Consider the following 22,263-nt stretch of genomic DNA (forward strand, 5'->3'; position numbering starts at 1 on the left):
GAATACACATTGGAATGGGTTGGCAACCTTCTATGGTATAAGCCTACAGCACCCGGTATTCCCAAGAGGTCTCCCATCCAAGTAGTAACCAGGCCTGACCCTGCTTAGCTTCCGAGATCAGACGAGATACTGCACACTGAATTTGCACATTTCAGCTGGGAGACACATCCACATACATTGACAAGTATCTTTTAAAAAATGAAGATATAAAGCACATCCAATAGGCTATGGATCTATGTGCTACAGATCATTGGAAAGGCTGAATGTATGTCCAGTGAATCTAAGGCTGGGTCTTTTTGGTGAAACAATATCCATCAATACCCAGAAATAATATTATTTTTCAGCACCAGACAAACCAAATTCTGCAGTCAAAAATAACATGAGACAGCTTCATCTATATTATGGGCATGCTTGCCAAGTATATTGCCATGGGAATGCCATAGTCTCATAATCTTTAACTGGTGCTGAAATATATTAATGAAATACAAACCGTACAAACCAAAAGAACTTTGCATGAATGTGTAAAAGATTAGAAAGCACTTCATAGCCTAGAAATGGGATCTGTTAGAGTTACAAATACACGAATATTAGCTAGGTCTTACCCCCTAACTCTAAGCAGAGCAAAGCACAAGCAGCTAAGAGAAAAGCCCAAACCATATTCAAATGTCCAGGTGGCTCAGTGCGCTGAAAAGACAGACAGCGGACAGACTTTTGCAAAAGCATACCCTATAAATGTGCGTGGGATGGCCTTAGCAGTTGATCATTTGCAAAACCGGGAAGACCGCGTGCCTTGTCCAGATCCTCCTGGCATTGTCCATGAGGAACTGAAATTCAGCATCAAACAATCCAAATCATGCAATCAGAACAACATGATGCCATTTCTGCATGTGGGAGAATGGTTGAAAAATGCTTTGTAATGCGAATGCAGTCATTCGTCTTTCTTTTTAATTTAGTTATAATTAAATTATTTAATTTAGTTATAATTAAATAATTTAATTTAATTAATTAAGATTGATAAAATAGAATAAATTTAAATTTTTAATTTAATTATATAGCCCCGGAGCTCTGCTACAGAGCTCTCAATACAGCAATTATGTTCCCTGATAAGCAAAGATATTCTCTCTAGGCTTCTGGATAGCTTAATAGCTAAACACAGCACTCAATGACCACAAAGAGCATGTGAGCCATTCACTTTGTCCCACAGAATTCAGGAAGGTCCACATGAAAAGAAGCGGATGGGTATTGCATAGCCTCACCCCTCCAGCTGCATAAACCCATACTGCGGAACATTGCTTGATCACTCCAGAGTTTGGTTTTGATTTCAAGGTGTTGCCCCCACTGCCCTGTTTCTGTTTTAAGGTTATGAAACTAATCCCTTGGTCAGATTCGAGACCCCTCTCTCTCCCCCACTCTTAAACCCCTAGTCCCCCCTTCCATTTCCTTTTTGTGTTGGTTTTTTAGCTTCTAGTTGTGAGCTGATGTGGAAGGCTGATGTCTAGGAACGCTTGCCTTGGGCATCTGATGATCTCTTGGCCCTGACCAGTCTCCTCCATGAGCAGAAGTAAATGTGCACAGGAACATCCTGGCAAGTACTAAAAATGGCAAAGTTCTGTGCTAAACAATAAAATACCTAGCAGAGGTGGGAGTTTTTGTTAATTTTTTTAATCCACTCTTGGAGGCTCAAGACAATCCCATTCTTAATTCTGATGGGATGAAGAGCTATTTCAAGCACAGGGCTAGTTGTGAGCTATTCACCAGAATAGAATGTTCTCCTTCCTTTCAAAGAAGCCAAAAACATTAGCAGCACCAGGATCGCACTGCTGTCAGGAATGCAAGGGCTGTCTTGTTCTTAGGGGAAGGAACAGCAGCCTCCTGGAGGGCAGGGGAGAAAGGGAGCCTCTGCAGAGCTCCCCAAACTGTGGAGAACATCAAAATAAAAATCATGACCCTTTTCCGGTTTCTTTCTACTGGTTTCTCACAACCCGCAAACTGGAGGTGAGGGGAACTCAGCTCCCGTCGCCTCCGGAAGGTCTTCTGAGTCGCGCTTGGCCTCTGCCGGGCTCAGAATGACAATTACATGCCGAAAAATGCTACTCCTGGTTTTTGGCTGTAAACCAGAAGTGACGTTTTTATGCCTTTAAAAGGCATTAGAAGGGCCGGGGAGAAGACATAAAAATGTCACTTCCAGTTTTCGGCCGGAAGTACGGTTTTTCAGCCTGTAATCATCGTTCTGAGCCTAGGAGAGGCCATAGGTGGATACGTGCGGCCTCTGGTTTTTTAGCATCTAGCACACTAGGGCTCAGCACACTCTCCAGAGGTGAGGGAAGCGGAGTTCCCCTCTGGTGGGTGCATGTATGAGGGGCACCACAGACCCTATTTGCAGATACGTGAAACCACTGATACAGAATCCATGGATACTGGGCGCACTCTATTATAGTAATGGGTGCTGAACCCCAACTTGGACCATGACTCAGCAAAGCCTACTCAATAGACTCTAGAAAATAATAACAGGGCTATTTGACACATTTTATTTTTTGAAAAACAAGGACAAGCAAGATACTTCATCTACATTTCAAACAAACACTGCAGAAAAAATGCAGGATGTTTTCAAACATCAATGATTTGATGCAAACAAGAGACTCAACTTTTGTTGACTGACTGAGCAGAAATCCAATTTTAACACATACGTATAAGGTTTCTCTCCTGAGTGGGTTCTCTGGTGGCTAAGAAGACTACCACTATGAATGAAGGTCATTCCACACTCCTAGCACTCCTCTGTGTGGGTTCTCAGATGGATCTTAAGTACACTACTCTGATTGAAGTTCATTCCACACTCCTGGCAATTAAAGGGTTTCTCCACTGTGTGGGTTCTCTGGTGGCTAATAAGATTATCTCTCCGACTGAAGGTCATTCCACACTCCTGGCATGTATAGGGTTTCTCCCCTGTGTGGGTTTGCTGGTGGCTAGGAAGATTACTACTCTGACTGAAGGTCATTCCACACTCCTGGCACTTACAAGGTTTCTCCCTTGTGTGGATTCTCTGATGGAGCTTAAGAACATGACTCTGACTGAAGGGCTTTCTGCACTCTCGGCACTTGTAAGCCTTCTCTGCTATGTGGGCTCTTTGCTGTGAAGACAGAGTCTGCTCCTTCTTTTTTCCAATCTGTTCCCAAACCGATGCTGTTGAAATAAGAAAGGAAAAGCAGTAAGAGACCAAAGGAAGAAACTGCAACTAGCTGCAGCTAGTTGGGGAAGTGTGATGTCCAGGACCCCAGAGCCCTGGAGTCAGGGCAGAGCGGAGTGTCTCAGGGGATCTATAAAGCTTGGCCACACCCTTACTAGTTCCCCCTCCTAGCTGGGATTAGGATCCAGACCAGGCAGCAGATGGCTATGAAAACAGAGCCCTCAGCCTTGCATCCTGCCACTACCACCTCATTACTGGTATTAACTGAACCCCTTATCCTGGGGTCTCCCATACAGGCATGTGCCCTGCCCCTTTCCATCCCAAAACCCACCCCCTTCATGCTCCTGTCACCCAGGAAACCAGGAAACCAGCCTTGAGTGAAGCATAACTAATCTCATGACCCACTTGTGGTTCATCTACTGAAAACAGAGTTTGTTCTAAATGTCAGTACTGATTGATGGGGTGAGGGCATGGGAGGGGTGTAATTGCTCTGACAATTAAAAGTGTGGCCTTCCTCTAGGCCTCTGGGTCCTGAGGCCCAAAGTCATGCTCCTGGCCTGGGTTTTATCAGACAACATTTGACCTGAAGAATCAGTCACCATCTCAATCAAAATGCCTTTCTTGGCTTGATTCTGGGCCACTCCCTCCTTCTTCAGGAGGAGATTTTTTTATATTTTTTTAAAGGAAAAGAAGCTGGTGGAGCTGCTGTCTTCTTGCTCTTAAAAAATGATAAAAAATGATAAAAAGGTGTTGGGAGGAGCACAGCTGGTGCCACCCCTCCAAAGGACATTTGCCCCCCTTGCCCCCATTTGGTACACCACTGACTCAAATCCCCCTTGCCTGGCCTTCAAGTCCCTCTGTAAATCCCCCTTACCTGGCCTGCATCAGCAGCAGCCATTTCTGTCCTCAGACAGGGTTTAGTTGGCTTTGATTCTGCTTCTCTGCTGCCTGTCAGGAAGAGAAAGGAGACCTGTATGAGTTTCCTAACCTTGTGTACCTGCTTCATGTATATGCTTTAATTCCTTTCCACAGTGTGATGACTGCAGAGGGTGGTTGGGCAGATTCACAAGGGAAAGCCATGGCTTTTGGTCCTGATGGCTAGAAGCTAACTATCTTCAGATGTAGGCTGCGTTCGAGATGCATTCATTTTTGTTTTCAATGCTAGAAGTGCTAAAGATTTGGTTTTCCCCTCCTTCAAGCACACCAGGCTTCCCTTGGTTTTTCATCTTCTAGCACGCTTGCCAAGCTGGCTATTTTGCTTTCATGCTTGAGGCTAGAGAGCACAGCAGCCTCCATGCCTTTGAGTTCCATGACGGGAAGCCATTTTCTCATCTGCAAATAGAAGGGCGATGGAAGCCTGTTAGTAGCTTCCCTTTGGGCTGTTTTCTAACTGGTCAACGAGGGCAGCCGGAGCCTTGGCTGGGAGGAGGAGAGCAGTTTTGCCTCCCTGCACTGACACTGGGGGGGGGGGGGGCAGGAATCCCCTGGTATCTGGCTCAGGAGAACAGATGGTTCAATGGGCAGGCGAGGCGAGGCAGGGGGGCTGCAGTCTGTGGGGGGTCAGAACCCCCAGGGGCTGCAGGAGGTCCTGAGCCAGGCACTGGGGCGGCCAGTCCAGCCAGGCCCCTTCCCAGCTGCAGGAGAGTCCAGGAGGCCCTTCTTTGCGGGGCTCCCAGTGCAGCCACAGAGCCTCCTCCGCCTCTCCCTCTCTCCCCCAGGCAGGAACTGCCACTTGCAGGCCTCGTGGGGCCTCCACACACCTGCTCCCAGGTGGCCCTCACCGGGCTCAGGCCTCCCACTCCCTCCTTCACCAGCCTGTGCAAGGCCTCCCCCTCCAGGGCCTGAGCCCAGAGCACAGCAGGGCCTGCTGGGAAATGGAGTTCTGGCCCCAACAGACCCACCAACCTCACTCTCTCTCTCTCTCTCTCTCCTGCACAGACTATCATTCATTCTCCCTGCTCAGCCCATCTGTTCCAAGCCCTTTTCCTTCTCTGGCAAGGGGATCCCGGAGTTTCCTGCAGGCACCAGATTCCTTTCCAGTTTCATCTCTATTTACAGAGGATTTCCCAGGAGAGGCTGGAGAGGTTCTATTCCAGGAAGCCTTTGCTCAGTCCTGGTCCCTTCAGCCCTGTCCTTCCCCTGAGAAGTCTTGGGAGAGGTTCCCTCGAGTGGCAAAGGAGGGGGGGGGAACATGACCAAGGCTCCCCCCATCCCATATATGGGCCACCTGAGCACTGGGAGAGCAGCAGCTGTTATTTGTCCTCCCCACCCCTCTGGGGGCCTGATGGGCTTTCCTCCTGGGCGTGGGTGCATCAGCACAGCCCTGCTCCATTGGCGTCTGCTGGCAACAAAGACCTTCACCTGTGACTCACTGCCTGCCTGCCTTCTCTCAATGCAGAACCCAGTCGGCACATGAAGAAAAGGATGATCTTGGCCTTTGTTGCAGTGACCCCAGAGCAGGTGGCTGGCCTCCCTCTTCCCTCCAGGTCTCTTTCCCCACAGACCCTGTAAAAGGCTGTCCTGGCTTGCGGATGCAAATGTTACCACATGTTGGTGCATCCACATTGCCACCTGGGGAGTTGTATAGAATTGGGCTGTTGAATACATCTGCTTGAGAGATTTACAGGTGCAGCCTATTTATCCACAGATTTTTTATCTGAGAATTTGTCTGGATGCAAATGGGATGAGGGTACTGAATGTCACACACACCTTTGTCCTGTGCTGGCATCTCAATCCCTTTCCAGGCAGCCCAAAACACTGCAAAAAGGCTCCGCCTTGACCAGGTAGGGAAATAGCCTTGGCTGAGGTTCCCCTTGCAAGGAACAGTAACATTCCTGGAGCCCCTGAGCCAGCATAGAGGCTGAAGAGGGGAAGGGGGGGCAGAAAACCTCTGTAGCCAGAACACGTGCAGCAAGGTGGAGCTCGCTCTTTCCCTCTTGCTCTCTCTCTCTCTCACTCACACACACACACAGGGGCAGGTGTGCTAGCAACAGAGGGGATTGCTTTAAAAAACTCAGGGAGTGTTTGCTGAATTCCCCCCCCCAGATGCTGCAGGCTCTCCTGCTCAAGCGGAAAGCCTTCCCAGTAAGCAAAGCATGTGATTTAGCCTACAATCCTCCCCACACTTTCCTGGGAGTAAGCCCCATTGACTGCAATGGGGCTTACTTCTGAGTAGAAATGCATAGGGCTGGACTCTTAAAAGCTCGGTGGGACAGCTGGCAACGGGGAGGGCTGAGTACGGAGCAGAGGGGATTGATAACAGCTGCTTTAGTTTCCTTCCATCAGGAAGTGTCAGGCTGCAGTGTGTTTGCATAACTCTATGGAATGTAGCACAACAAGTTTTTTTGTTAATCCATTCACGGAACGGAACTAATGCGGATAAATAGGCTGCACCTGTATAACATTTTATACAGGTTAGCAGTCACTGCTTGTTCCAAAAATCCTAGCAATTGTAATCTGGGAAAGATGATTTGAGAGTTGATGTGCCTTGACAATTCAGTGCTTTGTCAGTGTGCCATGAGATGAGAAAGGTTGAAAATCACCCCAAAGTGCCATGTAATCCCTCATTAGGTAGAGGGACCATAGTGTATTGAATCACATGAATTTTGTTTTGTCCATCTCTGCTTAGAAGACCTCACTTGGCAGGAAACCTTAAAGGTCTGTTCTCACTACTACTGCTAGTAGTAGTAGTAGTAGTAGTAGTAGCAGCTGCTGGTTGGAACAAGCAAGTTTGCAAGAGATAAACCAATGATCTGTTGGGGCAACTTCAACAGAGTGTGTGGCAAAAAGCATCTCCACTAGAAAGAGGATACAGACAATGAAAATATTTGTTACCATGCCACCCTCTTCTGGATAAAGCATCACCCCACCCCCCACCCACTCAGCCATGCTCCAGTAGGATATGTACCTCCATATCATTTTGCCATATTAACAAGTGCCAAGGGTGGCATAACTTGAAAGTCTGGACATGATTAAAGCCAGGTTCTAATGAGTGATGCAGTGAAGCCCAATTCTTGTGGTTTGCAGAATTCCATCATTTATTCCAGAGGTGCTATTCCCTTTTCTTGATACATCTATTCCACCATCACAAAGATCCTTTAGAGGTCTCACCATCCTGAGAGGGATGCAGAGAGCTCTATTCCACCTCAGTAGAGTACTAGTGTGTTTGTGATTTTCTCAGGAAAACCCATGACTTGTGGTATGACTAGTATGTTTTATTTTTTTCATATGGTTTATTAATTGGCAAGAAATGAAAGGACAGATCCCTGTCCCAAGGGGCATACAATCTATTTTTTTTAATTTTTATTTATTTATTACAGATACGGGGCAGGGAAATAGGATAGACTTAGGAAGGGGGCATACAATCTAGATCAGCCATTTACAACCACTGTGCCATGGCACATGCGGATGGTCTGCAGGTGTGCCCTATGAATTTGAGGGAGGCTCATTTGTTAGTAGGGCCACTGGGGGATGTGAGCCCCTTGCTGGCAGGGTGGTGTGCCTTGTCAATTGTCCAAAAACGATGACCATTTAGGCCCTTGATCATTTGAGGGTCTTGTCAGTGTGCAGTGAGATGAAAAAGGTTGAAAATTGCTGATCTAGATGCTGGCTTGTCTGCTGAGAAGGTGTCCGTGTTTGTCGGTGGAAGACTGGAGAACAAAGAGAGGCAGAAGGAAGAGAAAGAAGGAGGAGGATGGAACTCCTTCTCCTTCCTTCATGATGCCAAGGTTTCCTCCTCATTGGTTGCAGTCATTGCGGCTGCAGCAGTTGATTTTGAGGGTGTGACCATGAGACTCCAAGACTTGGCCACACCCCTTTTTGCGGTTTCTGCTGCAGCCCAGGATTCGGAACTTCTCTTTTCCTTCTGTTGGAGAAAGAGGGAGACAATGAAAAGGAGACAGGCATCTACCGGACTAAGCACCTGGTCAAGACATCTCCATTTCTCCCATCTGAAGAGAACGTCTCCCTCCTCACCCCACACCCACCCCAAGACCCACATCTCCCTGATACTTCCTCCATAAATTTGCAAGCTTCAAACCAGCAGCAAATGACCATTGAATGGATGGTCTGACCTGTATTCCCTACATGCTTCCCAACCAAAGGGTAGCAGAATAAGTTCAGGACAAAGGCATTGGGGTGGTAAAACTGATGCTGGGAGCAATCCTATCCAACTTTCCAGCACTGACCTAGCCGCAATGCAGCCCCAAGTTAAGGTAACAGACATGCCTCTCCTTACCTTGAGGAGGCCCCCTTGACTGCCTCCCCACTGCGGGATACAGTGCACACCACATTGGCACAGCTATGTCAGCACTGGAAAGTTGGTTAGGATTGCGCCCTCAGTTGCATTAGCCCCATTTTGGTTTTGGTCAGCCATTATTCAAGGTAGAAGCAACAGGTGTGCCTTTTCTTGGTCAAGAACTTGAAACAACCAGGGCCAGGAATTTGCACCAAGATAAGACCCAAATCTTCCATCTTGGAGACAATGCAAAAGTTGGATTTCCCAAAAGAATGTCTTGGTTTTTAGCTGGTTTAAAATGGAGCCCTCCCAAAATTGAATGAAGGTTGCAAATCCTATGCCCGAATTCTTAGATATAAGACTTAATGAACACTAGAGCTTACTGGCAAGTAAATAGAGGTTTGGGCTATACATTACATGTCAACATTGGTTTGTTTTGTGGTACTTATTAGGTGTTCTTCAGGCAAAGCTCTCAGAGCAGGACACAATAAAATTAAATCAAAAATAAAGTCAAAATGTTTGAGAATTGAGAGATAGTGCCATGCAAAATTCTTTTGGGCAAGAATTCTAGAGACAGGATACCACAACCAAAAGGAATTCTAGTGATGGGAGACCACTGCCCCTTTCACCACAAGTGGTGTAGAAGGAGAGCGGCAGAGCAGGGTCTCTGAAGATAACCTGAGAATCCGGACAGATTCACAAAGGCACTTATTGAGGTATTAAATAGCACCATTCATGTAAACGGCAAGGCGCTTTACAGGAAATGAGAGGACAGCGCCCTGTCTCAAGGGGCATTCAATCTAGAGACTTTGACACATGGAAGACAGCATAAGTAGGGGAGGAGTATAGAGGAAGTGGTAAGTAGGAAATAATATGCAACGGTTTCACCACCGTCACTTACCATGCATGATCTTGATTGTCATGCATTTTTCTCCAACTTCAGAGTAACAACCCTGGTCTCCAGTTAGACACCCAATTTCAGGGTCTTTCATGAGACAGTAATTGCAGTGGACGCTCTCTAGAAAAGAAAGCAAGGTGAGACCTCTCTGTTTTTGCCCCGAGTGATCTTCCACCATCACATATTTCGAACAATCTGTGTTGACAGACTGCATGGTTAATAAATGCCATTATATATAAGACCTCTTGATGCCTCTTTCCTGGAATGACCATGAAACAATACACCCCATCTTGTTATCCGAGATCCTTTTAGCAAAAGGTCCATACCAGCGATTTTCAATCTTTTTCATCTCATGGCGCACTGACAAGGCAATAAAATGGTCAAGGCACACCGTCAGGTTTTTGACAATTGGCACGGCACACCATGCTGCCAGTGGGGGGCTCACATTCCCCATTGGCCCTACTAATAAACCCTTTGTCCCAAATTCTTGTGGCATATCTGTGGACCACTTGTGGAACACCAGTGTGCCACGGCACAGTGGTTGAAAATGGTCAGTCCATACAGTTGCTGGAGCAGTGGTGGTGTGGTGTGGGGCTGACCCTACTACTAGGCAAGAAGAGGTAGCCTGTCTGAGGAGCAGAGTCTACAGGTACCATTCAAAGGCAGCACCTTGTCCAAAGTTCCACTTCTTACTTACCCTTTTATGTTCATGGATCACATCACAATTCAACTTGAACTTTTTGAGCCTTGAACTCACTTTTTTTTTTTTTTGACATTGAGGGATGCTTTTAGAAAATGTAAATGTTAAGTACAAGATTTCCAAAGAGCTTTATGCCTCCCCCCCCCTGCACCCCTCTGTGTACAACTGTAACCATGAAGAGGAATATCTAATCAAAGAGAGAGGAATCAAATTAGGAGAATACACATTGGAATGGGTTGGCAACCTTCTATGGTATAAGCCTACAGCACCCGGTATTCCCAAGAGGTCTCCCATCCAAGTAGTAACCAGGCCTGACCCTGCTTAGCTTCCAAGATCAGACGAGATACTGCACACTGAATTTGCACATTTCAGCTGGGAGACACATCCACGTACATTGACAAGTATCTTTTAAAAAATGAAGATATAAAGCACATCCAATAGGCTATAGATCAAATGTGCTACACATCATTGGAAAGACTGAATGTATGTCCAGTGAACCTGAGGCTGGGTCTTTTTGGTGAAACAATATCCATCAATACCCAAAGATAATAACATTATTTTTCAGCACCAGAGAAACCAAATTCTGCAGTCAAAAATAACATGAGACAGCTTCATCTATATTATGGGCGTGCTTGCCAAGTATATTGCCATGGGAATGCCATAGTCTCATAATCTTTAACTGGTGCTGAAATATATTAATGAAATACAAACTGCACAAACCAAAAGAACTTTGCATGAATGTGTAAAAGATTAGAAAGCACTTCATAGCCTAGAAATGGGATCTGTTAGAGTTACAAATACATGAATATTAGCTAGGTCTTACCCCCTAACTCCAAGCAGAGCAAAGCACAAGCAGCTAAGAGAAAAGCCCAAACCATATTCAAATGTCCAGGTGGCTCAGTGCGCTGAAAAGACAGACAGCGGACAGACTTTTGCAAAAGCATACCCTATAAATGTGCGTGGGATGGCCTTAGCAGTTGATCATTTGCAAAACCGGGAAGACCGCGTGCCTTGTCCAGATCCTCCTGGCATTGTCCATGAGGAACTGAAATTCAGCATCAAACAATCCAAATCATGCAATCAGAACAACATGATGCCATTTCTGCATGCGGGGGAATGGTTGAAAAATGCTTTGTAATGCGAATGCAGTCATTCGTCTTTCTTTTTAATTTAGTTATAATTAAATTATTTAGTTTAGTTATAATTAAATTATTTAATTTAAATAATTAAGATTAATAAAATAGAATTTAAATTTTTAATTTAATTATATAGCCCCGGAGCTCTGCTACAGAGCTCTCAATACAGCAATTATGTTCCCTGATAAGCAAAGATATTCTCTCTAGGCTTCTGGATAGCTTAATAGCTAAACACAGCACTCAATGACCACTAAGAGCATGTGAGCCATTCACTTTGTCCCACAGAATTCAGGAAGGTCCACATGAAAAGAAGCGGATGGGTATTGCATAGCCTCACCCCTCCAGCTGCATAAACCCATACTGCGGAACATTGCTTGATCACTCCAGAGTTTGGTTTTGATTTCAAGGTGTTGCCCCCACTGCCCTGTTTCTGTTTTAAGGGTATGAAACTAATCCCTTGGTCAGACTCGAGACCCCTCTCTCTCCCCCACTCTTAAACCCCTAGTCCCCCCTTCCATTTCCTTTTTGTGTTGGTTTTTTAGCTTCTAGTTGTGAGCTGATGTGGAAGGCTGATGTCTAGGAACGCTTGCCTTGGGCATCTGATGATCTCTTGGCCCTGACCAGTCTCCTCCATGAGCAGAAGTAAATGTGCACAGGAACATCCTGGCAAGTACTAAAAATGGCAGTGTTCTGTGCTAAACAATAAAATACCTAGCAGAGGTGGGAGTTTTTGTTAATTTTTTTAATCCACTCTTGGAGGCTCAAGACAATCCCATTCTTAATTCTGATGGGATGAAGAGCTATTTCAAGCACAGGGCTAGTTGTGAGCTATTCACCAGAATAGGATGTTCTCCTTCCTTTCAAAGAAGCCAAAAACATTAGCAGCACCAGGATCGCACTGCTGTCAGGAATGCAAGGGCTGTCTTGTTCTTAGGGGAAGGAACAGCAGCCTCCTGGGGGGCGGGGGAGAAAGGGAGCCTCTGCAGAGCTCCCCAAACTGTGGAGAACATCAAAATAAAAATCATGACCCTTTTCCGGTTTCTTTCTACTGGTTTCTCACAACCCGCAGGGGTTCTCTCACAACCTGAGGGGAACTCAGCTCCCGTCGCCTCCGGAGGGTCTTCTGAGTCGCGCTTGGCCTCTGCCGGGCTCAGAATGACAATTACATGCCGAAAAATGCTACTCCTGGTTTTTGGCTGTAAACCAGAAGTGACGTTTTTATGCCTTTAAAAGGCATTAGAAGGGCCGGGGAGAAGACATAAAAATGTCACTTCCAGTTTTCGGCCGGAAGTACGGTTTTTCAGCCTGTAATCATCGTTCTGAGCCTAGGAGAGGCCATAGGTGGATACGTGCGGCCTCTGGTTTTTTAGCGTCTAGCACACTAGGGCTCAGCACACTCTCCAGAGGTGAGGGAAGCGGAGTTCCCCTCTGGTGGGTGCATGTATGAGGGGCACCACAGACCCTATTTGCAGATACGTGAAACCACTGATACGGAATCCATGGATACTGGGCCCACTCTATTATAGTAATGGGTGCTGAACCCCAACTTGGACCATGACTCAGCAAAGCCTACTCAATAGACTCTAGAAAATAATAACAGGGCTATTTGACACATTTTATTTTTTGAAAAACAAGGACAAGCAAGATACTTCATCTACATTTCAAACAAACACTGCAGAAAAAATGCAGGACGTTTTCAAACATCAATGATTAGATGCAAACAAGAGACTCAACTTTTGTTGACTGACTGAGCAGAAATCCAATTTCAACTCGTATAAGGTTTCTCTCCTGAGTGGGTTCTCTGGTGGCTAAGAAGACTACCGCTATGAATGAAGGTCATTCCACACTCCTAGCACTCCCCTGTGTGGGTTCTCAGATGGATCTTAAGTACACTACTCTGACTGAAGTTCATTCCACACTCCTGGCAATTAAAGGGTTTCTCCACTGTGTGGGTTCTGTGATGTCTTATAAGACTTCCACTCTGAATGAAGGTCATTCCACACTCCTGGCACTTAAAGGGTTTCTCCCCTGTGTGGGTTCTCTGGTGGCGCTTAAGTACATGACTCCATTTGAAGGTCATTCCACACTCCAGGTATTTATAGGGTTTATCCCCTGTGTGGGTTCTCTGGTGGCTAATAAGATGACCACTCTGACTGAAGGTCATTCCACACTTCTGGCATGTATAGGTTTTCTCCCCTGTGTGGGTTCTCTGGTGGCGCTTAAGTACATGACTCTGATTGAAGGTCATTGCACACTCCAGGCACTTATAGGTTTTTGCCCCAGTGTGGGTTCTCTGGTGGCTAGTAAGATTACTACTCTGACTGAGGGTCATTCCACACTCCTGGCACGTATAGGGTTTCTCCCCTGTGTTGGTTTGCTGGTGGCTAGTAAGATTACTACTCTGACTGAAGGTCATTCCACACTCCCGGCACTTACAAGGTTTCTCCCTTGTGTGGATTCTCTGATGGGTCTTAAGAACACGACTCTGACTGAAGGGCCTTCTGCACTCTTGGCACTTGTAAGACTTCTCTGCTATGTGGGCTCTTTGTTGTGAAGACAGATTCTGCTCCTTCTTTTTTCCAATCTGTTTCCAAACCGATGCTGTTGAAATAAGAAAGGAAAAGCAGTAAGAGACCAAAGGAAGAAACTGCAGCTAGTTGGGGAAATGTGATGTCCAGGACCCCAGAGCCCTGGAGTCAGGGCAGAGCGGAGTGTCTCAGGGGATCTATAATGCTTGGCCACACGCTTACTAGTTCCCCCTCCTAGCTGGGATTAGGATCCAGACCAGGCAGCAGATGGCTATGAAAACAGAGCCCTCAGCCTTGCATCCTGCCACTACCACCTCATTACTGGTATTAACTGAACCCCTTATCCTGGGGTCTCCCATACAGGCATGTGCCCTGCCCCTTTCCATCCCAAAACCCACCCCCTTCATGCTCCTGTCACCCAGGAAACCAGGAAACCAGCCTTGAGTGAAGCATAACTAATCTCATGACCCACTTGTGGTTCATCTACTGAAAACAGAGTTTGTTCTAAATGTCAGTACTGGTTGATGGGCTGAGGGCATGGGAGGGGTGTAATTGCTCTGACAATTAAAAGTGTGGCCTTCCTCTAGGCCTCTGGGTCCTGAGGCCCAAAGTCATGCTCCTGGCCTGGGTTTTATCAGACAACATTTGACCTGAAGAATCAGTCACCATCTCCTGCAAATACTTCTCAGAGCCTTCCCCAAACTACAATTCCAGGATCCTATAAAGAGAGCTCTCCCAGCAGTACACTGATATAAGACTGCAGTGACATTATTTTCCTCTTTCTGTGGTCTGTACTCCAACCTCTCCCTCAAGGAAAGACATTTTTCATCCCTACATGAGGAAGTTCCAAATTACCCAGATAAATCTGTCCCCCGCTGCTCTCCCATCTGAGTTCTCAATGCCACTTCACTATTGGCGCAGGAATACTTAGGCGGTTTAGGGCCCAGACACAGGGGAAAGTTCCTTCCAAGATACGCCTACTTCCTCCAAAGGGCAGCCAAGTATTTCCAGCTCATTTATATCACCATGCCTTCAGGTTGGGACTCCCCGCCTCATCAAGAGACCCAGATCTGGGCTGCCCAAAAGGAAAGGATATAGGGCCATCAGTCATAGCAGTAGCTATGCCCAGGTCACGCAGCCTGGCTGCCAACTCCTCTTGGCAACAACCAATGGAGCAGAGGTTCCTACCTGAGGCATCTGTCAATTACAGATCCTCCTTACCTACAAAGATCATATTTTCATACGTTTCCATCATGACAGCTTCATACTCGAGCCTTTGGCGTGGACTCAGCAGAGCCCACTCGTCACTGCTGAAATACACAGCTATCTCTGTGAAGGAAATTGGACCCTGAAAGAAAAAGGAGAAATGGCCTATTAGCAACATTGGACCTGCCTAGGTCATGACTGCCATCCAAAGGGAGAATGTATTCCAGTTTCCAAGAAAGGACAAAACATTTCCAAATTTGAAAACACATTTTCAAACACAGTCCCTTTCAACTCTGAATTCCCATGCCAGGTTCAATGAAGATTCTAATGTTCCTGAAAGAGAGGTTCCTTTCCTTCGACTCCAGCTTTCAAACTGACACCACAATCCTATTCACACAAGCCCAGAAGTGAGCCCCAGCGCTTCCATCAGAGTGTATTCCCAGAGTATATTCCCAGTGTATTCCCCGGACTAAGAACTTGTGCATTGTATAGCTGCTTTCCAACATTCTAATCCCCATCGCTTTTCCCACTTTCAAAAACTTGATGTCATTTTCTGTTGCTCTGGCTGTGGCAGATACTTTTCCAGGTGGGTATCCACCAACTCAAACCCCTGCACAATGTTGCCAGTAGTGGTTTTAAAAACTCATGTCATATGTGCACACAAGAGGGAAAGCAATAGTGTGCAGGGATCTTGTGCTGAAGATAATGGCAAGTCTATGTACTTTAGCAAGAATTACAGTGTACCCCCAGGTATACTGAGAGTGCTTAAGAATCAAAATGCCTTTCTTGGCTTGATTCTGGGCCGCTCCCTCCTTCTTCAGGAGGAGATTTATTTTTATTTTTTAAAGGAAAAGAAGCTGGTGGAGCTGCTGGCTTCTTGCTCTTAAAAATGATTTTAAAATGATAAAAAGGGGGTGGGAGGAGCACAGCTGGTGCCACCCCTCCAAAGGACATTTGCCCCCCTTGCCCCCATTTGGTACACCACTGACTCAAATCCCGCTTGCCTGGCCTTCAAGTCCCTCTGTAAATCCCCCTTACCTGGCCTGCATCAGCAGCAGCCATTTCTGTCCTCAGACAGGGTTTAGTTGGCTTTGATTCTGCTTCTCTGCTGCCTGTCAGGAAGAGAAAAGAGACCTGTATGAGTTTCCTAACCTTGTGTACCTGCTTCATGTATATGCTTTAATTCCTTTCCACAGTGTGATGACTGCAGAGGGTGGTTGGGCAGATTCACAAGGGAAAGCCATGGCTTTTGGTCCTGATGGCTAGAAGCTAACTATCTTCAGATGTAGGCTGCGTTCGAGATGCATTCATTTTTGTTTTCAATGCTAGAAGTGCTAAAGATTTGGTTTTCCCCTCCTTCAAGCACACCAGGCTTCCCTTGGTTTTTCATCTTCTAGCACGCTTGCCAAGCTGGCTATTTTGCTTTCATGCTTGAGGCTAGAGAGCACAGCAGCCTCCATGCCTTTGAGTTCCATGACGGGAAGCCATTTTCTCACCTGCAAATAGAATGGCGATGGAAGCCTGTTAGTAGCTTCACTTCGGGCTGTTTTCTAACTGGTCAACGAGGGCAGCCGGAGCCTTGGCTGGGAGGAGGAGAGCAGTTTTGCCTCCCTGCACTGACACTGGGGGGTCCAGGAATCCCCTGGTATTTGGCTCAGAAGAACAGATGGTTCAATGGGCAGGCGAGGCGAGGCAGGGGGGCTGCAGTCCGTGGGGGGTCAGAACCCCCAGGGGCTGCAGGAGGTCCTGAGCCAGGCGCTGGGGCGGCCAGTCCAGCCAGGCCCCTTCCCAGCTGCAGGAGAGTCCAGGAGGCCCTTCTTTGCGGGGCTCCCAGTGCAGCCACAGAGCCTCCTCCGCCTCTCCCTCTCTCCCCCAGGCAGGAACTGCCACTTGCAGGCCTCGCGGGGCCTCCACACACCTGCTCCCAGGTGGCCCTCACTGTGCTCAGGCCTCCCATTCCCTCCTTCACCAGCCTGTGCAAGGCCTCCCCCTCCAGGGCCTGAGGCCAGAGCACAGCAGGGCCTGCTGGGAAATGGAGTTCTGGCCCCAACAGACCCACCAACCTCACTCTCTCTCTCTCTCCTGCACAGACTATCATTCATTCTCCCTGCTCAGCCCATCTGTTCAAAGCCCTTTTCCTTCTCTGGCAAGGGGATCCCGGAGTTTCCTGCAGGCACCAGATTCCTTTCCAGTTTCATCTCTATTTACAGAGGATTTCCCAGGAGAGGCTGGAGAGCTCCTATTCCAGGAAGCCTTTGCTCAGTCCTGGTCCCTTCAGCCCTGTCCTTCCCCTGAGAAGTCTTGGGAGAGGTTCCCTCGAGTGGCAAAGGAGGGGGGAACAGAACCAAGGCTCCCCCCATCCCATATATGGGCCGCCTGAGCACTGTGAGAGCAGCAGCTGTTATTTGAGCCTCCCCACTCCTCTGGGGGCCTGATGGGCTTTCCTCCTGGGAATGGGTGCCCCACCACAGCCCTGTTCCATTGGCGTCTGCTGGCAACAAAGACCTTCACCTGTGACTCACTGCCTGCCTGCCTTCTCTCAGTGCAGAACCCAGTAGGCACATGAAGAAAAGGATGATCTTGGCCTTTGTTGCAGTGACCCCAGAGCAGGTGGCTGGCCTCCCTCTTCCCTCCAGGTCTCTTTCCCCACAGACCCTGTAAAAGGCTGTCCTGGCTTGCGGATGCAAATGTCACCCCACGTTGGTGCATCCACATTGCCACCTGGGGAGCTGTGTAGAATTGGGCTGTTGGATACATCTGCTTGAGAGATTTACAGGTGCAGCCTATTTATCCACGGATTTTTTTATCTGAGAATTTGTCTGGATGCAAATGGGATGGGGGTACAGAAAGTCACACACACCCTTGTCCTGCGCTGGCATCTCGATCCCTTTCCAGGCAGCCCAAAACACTGCAAAAAGGCTCCGCCTTGACCAGGTAGGGAAATAGCCTTGGCTGAGGTTCCCCTTGCAAGGAACAGTAACGTTCCTGGAGCCCCTGAGCCAGCAAAGAGGCTGAAGAGGGGAAGGGGGGGCGGAAAACCTCTGTAGCCAGAACACGTGCAGCAAGGTGGAGCTCGCTCTTTCCCTCTTGCTCTCTCTCTCACACTCTCTCTCTCACACACACACACAGGGGCAGGTGTGGTAGCAACAGACGGGATTGCTTTAAAAAACCCAGGGAGTGTTTGCCGAATTCCCCCACCCCCCACTGAGATGCTGCAGGCTCTCCTGCTCCAGCCGAAAGCCTTCCCAGTAAGCAAAGCATGTGATTTAGCCTACAATCCTCCTCAGACTTTCCTGGGAGTAAGCCCCATTGACTACAATTGCCTTGTCAGTTGTCAAAAGCGGATGATGTGCCTTGACAATTCAGTGCCTTGTCAGTGTGCCGTGAGATGAGAAAGGTTGAAAATCACCCCAAAGTGCCATGTAATCCCTCATTAGGTAGAGGGAAGGGACCATAGTGTATTGAATCACATGAATTTTGTTTTGTCCATCTCTGCTTAGAAGACCTCACTTGGCAGGAAACCTTAAAGGTCTGTTCTCACTACTACTACTACTACTACTACTACTACTACTACTACTAGTAGTAGTAGTAGTAGTAGTAGTAGCTGCTGCTGCTGCTGCTGGTGGTTGGAACAGGCATGTTTGCAAGAGATAAACCAATGATCTGTTGGGGCAACTTCAACAGAGTGTGTGGCAAAAAGCATCTCCACTAGAAAGAGGATACAGACAATGAAAATATTTGTTACCATGCCACCCTCTTCTGGATAAAGCATCACCCCACCCCCCACCCACTAAGCCATGCTCCAGTAGGATATGTACCTCCCTATCATTTTGCCATATTAACAAGTGCCAAGGGTGGCATAACTGGAAAGTCTGGACATGATTAAAGCCAGGTTCTAATGAGTGGTGCAGTGAAGCCCAATTCTTGTGGTTTGCAGAATTCCATCATTTATTCCAGAGGTGCTATTCCCTTTTCTTGATACATCTGTTCCACCATCACAAAGATCCTTTAGAGGTCTCACCATCCTGAGAGGGATGCAGAGAGCTCTATTCCACCTCAGTAGAGTACTAGTGTGTTTGTGACTTTCTCAGGAAAACCCATGAATTGTGTTATGACTAGCATGTTTTATTTTTTCATATGGTTTATTAATTGGCAAGAAATGAAAGGACAGATCCCTGTCCCAAGGGGCATACAATCTATTTTTTTTAATTTTTATTTATTTATTACAGATACGGGGCAGGGAAATAGGATACACTTAGGAAGGGGGCATACAATCTAGATCAGCCATTTACAACCACTGTGCCATGGCACATGCGGATGGTGTGCAGGTGTGCCGTACGAATTTGAGGGAGGTTCATTTGTTAGTAGGGCCACTGGGGTATGTGAGCCCCTTGCTGGCAGGGTGGTGTGCCTTGTCAATTTGTCCAAAAACGATGACCATTTAGGGCCTTGATCATTTGAGGGTCTTGTCAGTGTGCAGTGAGATGAAAAAGGTTGAAAATTGCTGATCTAGATGCTGGCTTGTCTGCTGAGAAGGTGTCCGTGTTTGTCGGTGGAAGACTGGAGAACAAAGAGAGGCAGAAGGAAGAGAAAGAAGGAGGAGGATGGAACTTGTTCCTTCTCCTTCCTTCATGATGCCAAGGTTTCCTCCTCATCGGTTGCAGTCTTTGCGGCTGCAGCAGTTGATTTTGAGGGTGTGACCATGAGACTCCAAGACTTGGCCACACCCCTTTTTGCGGTTTCTGCTGCAGCCCAGGATTCGGAACTTTGCTTTTCCTTCTGTTGGAGAAAGAGGGAGACAAGGAAAAGGAGGCAGGCATCTACCGGACTAAGCACCTGGACAAGACATCTCCATTTCTCCCATCTGAAGAGAATGTCTCCCTCCTCACCACACACCCATCCCAAGACCCACATCTCCCTGATACTTCCTCCATAAATTTGCAAGCTTCAAACCAGCAGCAAATGACCATTGAATGGATGGTCTGACCTGTATTCCCTACATGCTTCCCAGCCAAAGGGTAGCAGAATAAGTACAGGACAAAGGCATTGGTGTGGTAAAACTGATGCTGGCAGCAATCCTATCCAACTTTCCAGCACTGACCTAGCCGCAATGCAGCCCCAGGTTAAGGTAACAAACATGCCCTTCCGTACCTTGAGGAGGCCCCCTTGACTGCCTCTCCACTGCGGGATACAGTGCACACCACATTGGCACAGCTATGTCAGCTCTGGAAAGTTGGTTAGGATTGCGCCCTCAGTTGCATTAGCCCCATTTTGGTTTTGGTCAGCCATTATTCAAGGTCAGAGCAACAGGTGCGCCTTTTCTTGGTCAAGAACTTGAAACAACCAGGGCCAGGAATTTGCACCAAGATAAGACCCAAATCTTCCATCTTGGAGACAATGCAAAAGTTGGATTTCCCAAAAGAATGTCTTGGTTTTTAGCTGGTTTAAAATGGAGCCCTCCCAAAATTGAATGAAGGTTGCAAATCCTATGCCCGAATTCTTAGATATAAGACTTAATGAACTCTAGAGCTTACTTGCAAGTAAATAGAGGTTTGGGCTATACATTACATGTCAACATTGGTTTGTTTTGTGGTACTTCTTAGGTGTTCTTCAGGCAAAGCTCTCAGAGCAGGACACAATAAAATTAAATCAAAAATAAAGTCAAAATGTTTGAGAACTGAGAGATAGTGTCATGCAAAATTCTTTTGGGCAAGAATTCTAGAAACAGGATACCACAACCAAAAGGAATTCTAGTGATGGGAGACCACTGCCCCTTTCACCACAAGTGGTGTAGGAGGAGAGCGGCAGAGCAGGGTCTCTGAAGATAACCTGAGAATCTGGACAGATTCACAAAGGCACTTATTGAGGTATTAAATAGCACCATTCATGTAAACGGCAAGGCGCTTTACAGGAAATGAGAGGACAGCGCCCTGTCTCAAGGGGCACTCAATCTGGAGACTTTGACACATGGAAGACAGCATAAGTAGGGGAGGAGTATAGAGGAAGTGGTAAGTAGGAAATAATATGCAACGGTTTCACCACCGTCACTTACCATGCATGATCTTGATTGTCATGCATTTTTCTCCAACTTGAGAGTAACAACCCTGGTCTCCAGTTAGACACCCACTTTCAGGGTCTTTCATGAGACAGTAATTGCAGTGGACGCTCTCTAGAAAAGAAAGCAAGGTGAGACCTCTCCGTTTTTGCCCCGAGTGATCTTCCACCATCACGTATTTCGAACAATCTGTGTTGACAGACTGCATGGTTAATAAATGCCATTATATATAAGACCTCTTGATGCCTCTTTCCTGGAATGACCATGAAACAATACACCCCATCGTGTTATCCGAGATCCTTTTAGCAAAAGGTCCATACCAGCGATTTTCAATCTTTTTCATCTCATGGCGCACTGACAAGGCCATAAAATGGTCAAGGCACACCATCAGGTTTTTGACAATTGGCAAGGCACACCATGCTGCCAGTGGGGGGCTCACATTCCCCATTGGCCCTACTAATAAACCCTTTGTCCCAAATTCCTGTGGCATATCTGTGGACCACTTGTGGCATACCAGTGTGCCACGGCACAGTGGTAGAAAATGGCCAGTCCATACAGTTGCTGGAGCAGTGGTGGTGTGGTATGGGGCTGACCCTACTACTAGGCAAGAAGTGGTAGCCTGTCTGAGGAGCAGAGTCTACAGGTACCATTCAAAGGCAGCACCTTGTCCAAAGTTCCACTTCTTACTTACCCTTTTATGTCCATGGATCACATCACAATTCAACTTGAACTTTTTGAGCCTTGAACTCTCTCTCTTTTTTTTTTTTTTTGCAATTGAGGGATGCTTTTAGAAAATGTAAATGTTAAGTACAAGATTTCCAAAGAGTTTTATGCCTCCCCCCCTGCACCCCTCTGTGTACAACTGTAACAATGAAGAGGAATATCTAAACAAAGAGAGAGGAATCAAATTAGGAGAATACACATTGGAATACTGCATACTGAATTTGCACATTTCAGCTGGAAGACACATCCACATACATTGACAAGTATCTTTTTAAAAATGAAGATATAAAGCACATCCAATAGGCTATGGATCAAATGTGCTACACATCATTGGAAAGACTGAATGTATGTCCAGTGAACCTGAGGCTGGGTCTTTTTGGTGAAACAATATCCATCAATACCCAAAGATAATAACATTATTTTTCAGCACCAGACAAACCAAATTCTGCAGTCAAAAATAACATGAGACAGCTTCATCTATATTATGGGCGTGCTTGCCAAGTATATTGCCATGGGAATGCCATAGTCTCATAATCTTTAACTGGTGCTGAAATATATTAATGAATTACAAACCGTACAAACCAAAAGAACTTTGCA

The 22,263-nt window shown here is 46.8% G+C and overlaps 1 protein-coding gene across 1 annotated transcript; it reads right to left on the minus strand.

Moving 5' to 3' along the window:
• Nucleotides 1-2,764: 2,764 nt before the first annotated feature.
• Nucleotides 2,765-21,151, minus strand: LOC136639034 (zinc finger protein 180-like). Its single transcript, XM_066613062.1, has 6 exons — nucleotides 21,016-21,151; nucleotides 15,927-16,000; nucleotides 14,904-15,030; nucleotides 13,057-13,755; nucleotides 13,011-13,014; nucleotides 2,765-3,068 (listed from the first exon to the last, which is right to left on the minus strand). Exons 1-6 carry the CDS (start codon nucleotides 21,149-21,151, stop codon nucleotides 2,765-2,767), a joined length of 1,344 nt encoding a protein of 447 aa, XP_066469159.1.
• Nucleotides 21,152-22,263: the final 1,112 nt, after the last annotated feature.

The sequence above is a fragment of the Tiliqua scincoides genome, chromosome 2 (assembly GCF_035046505.1).
Source record: "Tiliqua scincoides isolate rTilSci1 chromosome 2, rTilSci1.hap2, whole genome shotgun sequence".
Lineage (NCBI taxonomy): Eukaryota > Metazoa > Chordata > Lepidosauria > Squamata > Scincidae > Tiliqua > Tiliqua scincoides.